Source organism: Nestor notabilis, unplaced genomic scaffold (assembly GCF_000696875.1).
Source record: "Nestor notabilis isolate BGI_N333 unplaced genomic scaffold, ASM69687v1 scaffold4433, whole genome shotgun sequence".
Lineage (NCBI taxonomy): Eukaryota > Metazoa > Chordata > Aves > Psittaciformes > Psittacidae > Nestor > Nestor notabilis.
The window spans coordinates 7,787-13,375 of record NW_009923134.1 but is presented as its reverse complement, the minus strand read 5'-3'; the positions used below and the strand labels follow the sequence as shown (position 1 = coordinate 13,375).

Here is a 5,589-nt window from a genome sequence, read left to right as displayed (position 1 = left end):
CCGTGTCGGGAGAGTCTTGTGACAGCAGCGATGAAATGGATACGAAGGAGAGCATCAACGGGCGAGCTGCCTCTAGAAAAAAGAAGAGCAAAAGGCACAAAGGTAGAGTTGTACTGTCAGCAGCCTCTCCCAGGGGCTCTGCAGGGGCTGCTGCTGTGGCTTCTGCCTGTGTCATGTTAATATTTGCTGATTACAGGCTATCCATGGGGCTCTTCGGGGCATTCTGTGACTTGTCTGTGCACAAAGAAATGAAATGCCAAGGGTTAAATCACTTTTGAATCTGCTGGGACTCCTCAGAGGTGTTGCCTTTTCACGAAGGCAGAGCCTTGGCTGTGAAATCAAAGCCTGAGAGCTCGTTCCTTTCAGTAAACCTCTCTGAACCTTGGAAAACAAATGCTGCTCTTGAAAGAGTTGTGAAACTGCCACTGGACAGGTTCCTTCATTGAGCACTCGATGGTGAGAGCAGCGTTTGCTTTGGGGAAGAAACTGCTGCTTTCCAGGCTGGCAGAATACAGGCTCTGTCTTCAGGGTGTTTCCAAGCTGTGCTTTGTTACAAATGAGTGTAGAGGGCTCTTTTTCCAGCAAGCAAGGGAACTTGGCCCTAGTGGTGTTGCAGTAAGTTAATGCCAGGGAGATGTAGCCTTCAGCACTTGGTGCAGCTCTAGAAAGCGATTTGCATCACAGTGGAAGCAACAGACTGTTCAGCTCCACTGTGGAACCCTGCAGGAGTTTTGAAGAAGGGTTACTTCCAGGTTGAGAAACCAAGTTTAACTTCATTTCTTGAGCTTAAGAATAGCTTTAACTTCCTTAATGCTGATACTAATTTATGTAACATACCAACATTCATCAGGGACTGTAGGTGCATAGCACTCCTCTGGGATAGGAGTTTAATCTCTTTTATTGAGACATGCTTCAGAATTCTGGGAAAATAAGGAGTGGCTGGAGTTATGGGAGTTAGCAGTCTGGAAGGAGAGGATTCTGGTCTGTCTCAACCTTGGCTTACTTCTGCTGCGTGTTTAGGGAAGGAAAGAAATGGCAATAGACCAAGGATGCTTCTGGCTGTGCTCTGCAGTTCCGCAGTTGTAGTTTGATGGCTTCTGGAGTAAGATGAAACAGCAAAGTGGATGTGACAGCCTATTGTGGGTGTGCCTGCCATAAATCCAGGGAGGGGGAGGGAAGAGATTACATGCAGAGCTTGCTTTGGCAGTTATCACATGGGGCTGAAGTACTGCCCTTTGAGGCCTGCTGCCTCAGGATTAGGTCTGGCACCCTCAAGTTCTTAAACACCTGCTTTATGCCACCTATGCACAAACTTTGAAGCAGTTTTTCTGTTAGCACCATATACAGATTGTATGTTTTGTTTCTCTTAATGTTCTTAAAGCTCAGTATTGTTTAGTTATTTATGTTCTTTAAAAGTATTTTTGGAGCAATGTCTGTGGAAAAAGGTGTGGTGTTCACTTAAACTTGCTGCAGGAATGAAGGAGTTTCTGTGCCTTCAGTTCTGGTTGAGCAGTTCTGACACCTCTGAGAGGAAGAATGGGCCATTCCCTTCCAAGAAGCTTTAATGAAATTAGATTCAAGAGAAGCAGCTGATCAGCCAGTTGCAGAGAGTTGTTTGCTCTCCCTAGCAGAGCTCCTACCAAGATACTGTGACCATTTGAACAAAGACCTAATAAGCTTGGCAATGTCTTAATGTTCAGAGACTTCTAGTGGAAAGCATTTTTTGCTGACCTGTTAAATGAGCTTTCATAAAGCTGAAGTTAAATGACCTGATAAATGGGTTTTGATAAAAACCCATGAGCTTGGCCCTCCTTTGCATAAAGCTGCCTCTGTATTTGCCATCACTTTTTATTTCTTCACTTAAGTGTTATTTTTCAGCTGTGAAAGTGTCAGGCCTTGAAACAGGGTCCAGAAAGGCTGTGGGGTTTCCAACCTTGGATATAGTCAGAACAAAAAGGGTCCCATCCAGCCTGCTTTGCGCTGGGCTGGTTGGACTAGAGACCTCCAGAGAACCTTTCAGCTTGATTTATTTGAAGCTGCCACTTCCCATACTTGTGCAGACAAGTGTGGCAGGGATAAATGATGGCATCTATCCAGCAAAGGACAAGTGTAGTGGTTGTGTGGACGAGCAAGTGCATGCTGATGAAAACCAGAAGCAGTGGTAACAAAGTTGTATTAACCTGGCTGTGTTTGACCCTGTGTCTATACATATTTCAGCTGCTTACCCTGTGCTACCAGTAGTAAAGTACATGCCTCTAGATACGACTTGATAAAGAGGTCACTTGCTACACTAATATACCTTCATTGCCTTTAGAAGATCCTGATGGGGGTGGTGGAGAAGAATACCCCATTGATATCTGGCTGCTGTTGGCTTCCTACATTCGCCCTGAAGACATTGTCCGCTTCTCTTTGATTTGCAAGAAAGCCTGGACTGTTACTTGCACTGCTGCCTTTTGGACCAGGCTTTACAGAAGGTGAGACTCAAGACTATTTGTAGGAGGCTTCAGCAGTGACCAGCTCTGTGGAGCTGTAAATAAGGAAATAATTCCCTTTTGGCTAGTGTCCTATAATGTTTGCTTATTGATATGGTGAGGGGGGCCTCATCTGGCAAGGGGTTGTGGTATATTGCGTCTGCTTTGGATCTGGAAATGGATCTGTGTGGCATATTCCTGTGTATAATCTCTAAGCATGGTGTGTTTTCCTGCTTGCCATGGCCTATGTGCTCCTGTTTGTAACAGTGTGCTTTGGCTGTAAAGCACTCAAAGTGCTTACAGGAGAGTCAGTGCCACTACCTCACTGAAAGACATCACTGATGGAAAGCATGCCCTGCCTCAAGCTTTGATCATGGCCATGTTCCTGTAATTAGAGTGGCCTGAGAAGGAGCTAAGGCATTTTGGAGCTGTCTCAGTGGCAGAAGTTAGTTATAACTAAAGTAAAAGAAAAGCAAAGAGGTGGTCAAACTTGAACCAGATCCTTTGTCCTGGTGCACAGCACTTAGACTTTCCTTCAGGACAGAACATTTGCTTTACATTTCTGTGTCTGTTGTCCAGGAGGAGCAGGCAGCAAGAGTGGGGAGCAAATAGCAGCCGTAGTCATCCTCACCCCTGTTTTTTAGTGTGAAGATCCCTAGCAAAGGCTCCTTTGGCACTGGATCAAGGAATGATCCTCAAGCACAGGCAGACAGCTGAGACAGTTGTCTGCAGGGATGCAGTTACACTCGGCTAAAGTGAGTCATTGAGAACCTGCCGGAATCTGCAGGTCTTTGTGCATCCTGCAGCTAAAACACCATCTGGGCTCTCTGGGCAAAGTGTCTGCAAGGAATTACTGAGGAATTGTAGGATGACACGCTTCTGTGTATACCTGTCTGATATGGGTGAGGTCTTTAAGAGTGTCATGAGGTTTTGTGTAGAGCAGTGTGCACGCTTGAAGCACTCAGAGCCGACAAGAGGTCCTCTGATCAATCAGATGTTCCATTTTCTCTCCACGTGCATCTCTTTCCTAGCTCTCCTCTGCACATCTCTGCCATTGTGACCCTTCAGCATGTGCTGGGTTTGTCGTTGGCTTTTCAGGCACTACAGTCTGGACGCGTACCTGCCCCTGCGCCTGCGCCCGGAGTCCATGGAGAAGCTGCACTGCCTCCGGGCGTGTGTCATCCGGTCGCTGTACCACATGTATGAGCCTTTTGCAGCTCGAGTCTCCAGGAATCCAGCTATTCCAGACAGTACTCCCAGCACTTTAAAAAATTCCAGAGTAAGTGGAAGCACTGAGGAAGTTGGGTATGTCTGAGATGTTGCTCTTTCTGGGGTTGTTTTTGTTCCCTTCCTAGAATTAAAATAGACCATGTTTAGATGGTGCCAGTGAAACTTCATAGAATCATAGAATAGTTAGGGTTGGAAAGGACCTTAAGATCATCTAGTTCCAACCCCCCACACCACACACTAAACTATGTCGCCCAAGGCTCTGTCCAGCCTGGCCTTGAACACCTCTGCTGTTGGCATTCACAACTTCCTTGGGCAACTTATTCCAGTGCCTCACCAGAGGCAAACTTGGCTGTGGGATGACTTCCAGCTCTGAATAGTGGTTTTAAAAAGTGCACTGGTTACTTGTACCTGTATAGCTGCTACTGCAGAGGTTTCTTGTTGCTCTTCTGGGTAACTTCTACGTTAATTCCTACTGCAACATCTTTTGTAACAGCAAAAAGGCACTTACTGCACTGAATGCCAGATCTACTAGGGATATTTGCAGCTCTCTCTTCCCCTGTTGCAAATTTGTTGCTGAAAGGAGTTGTAGTGGGATCAGCTTTTATATCTTCTGCTTTATTCTGACACTGTCTGCCAGAATACATCTTTTCTCCGAGCAGGCATCTGGAGAGATGAGAAGTGCCACTGGTAGCCTCTGAAAGGGCGTCCTTTCATACCACGCTCCTGTAGGTCATCCATCGGCTCGGGGTCTGGGCAGGGAGGGCAGTGAGGTTGTGAGCATGGCAAGTGTCTGCTTTGGGATTGGGGCTGCAGTTGTGTTGGGCTGGTGTGGGCAGGCAATTCCCTTTGCTATCCCAGCTTGGAGCACTTGCATATCTATTCCTCTTTAATTGCTGTAGACCATTAACTCTGAAATGCCTCTGTGTCTCTTGTTTGGGTTTAACTTGCAACTGGCTGATACTTTGTGAGCAGCTTAAGCAACAATGTGAATCCTTCACCCTCCAAATCCAAAGTCAGAAACCTGTTGAATGAGGTTTTGGGGGCCAAACTGAAGTAGTTCTGGACTTTCTTTTCCATGCTAAATAGAGCAGCCTCATCGGTCTGTACGTGACATCCCTCCTTTCTTCCCTCGTCTCCTGGTGGATACTGGAAAAACCTGTCACATGGCTCAGGGTGCATCCAGCAGTCCCACCAGCAGGTGGTGCTGCAGAGCAGCAGAACAGCACACGCTCTGTGTGCAGTCTTCCCTCTGCATCCAGAGCTCTTCATTCTCATCCCAAATCTCTGCTTTGGGTATCACATCTCTTGAAAACCAAAAAGCAAAACATTTCTAGGAAATTCCAACTTAACCTTAATCCTCCTGGGTCTGACTTCCCACCACTGCTGGAGCTGGTGGCGTGGCTGTAGGAAACCCTGAGATGGTGCTGGCAGGGTCAGCGTTTTGGAAGCATTCACGTTGACATCATAACGGCTTTGGTGCCCACTGCTAGTGCTTCTACTGTACTAACGGTGTGAGGAAGGTCCTTCAAGTGCAGTCCTTTATTATGCAGCTTGTAAAAAAGGAAATTAAATGGTGACAAGGCTTGTTTGACCTAACCCCTTGGAGCAGAAACATGAGCCTGGTCTTGCTGCACTATTCCACTGCAAGACTCCGAGCTCCACCTGTATTACTGTGCACAGAAATGCCTGGGCACGGCAGTAATGGAGGAGGAGCTGCCATTGCCTCCTCCCCACGTTCTGGCTTTCATGGGCTTTGGTTCTACCTTTACGGGTCGTTGAAACTAATGGCAGATGCCTACCTAAAGTGCATGTGGCAAGAGGAGCCCCCAGCCCCGGGTGTTATCCAATCCAGCTTTTCCTCTTTAATTTCCTTTTTTTTTTCCCTAGC

At 46.9% G+C, this 5,589-nt stretch overlaps 1 protein-coding gene across 1 annotated transcript in view; it reads left to right on the top strand.

The window, feature by feature from the left end:
• The window catches only part of LOC104403731 (transmembrane protein 183A-like), a gene marked incomplete at its 5' end in the record, with an annotated part of 11,492 nt that overhangs the window by 2,484 nt on the left and 3,419 nt on the right, over window positions 1-5,589 (top strand). The window contains 3 exon segments of the mRNA XM_010011967.1: window positions 1-102; window positions 2,315-2,474; window positions 3,570-3,750. The exon segment at window positions 1-102 is cut by the window's left edge and continues 16 nt beyond it. Coding sequence (XP_010010269.1) covers window positions 1-102; window positions 2,315-2,474; window positions 3,570-3,750 — 443 coding nt within the window.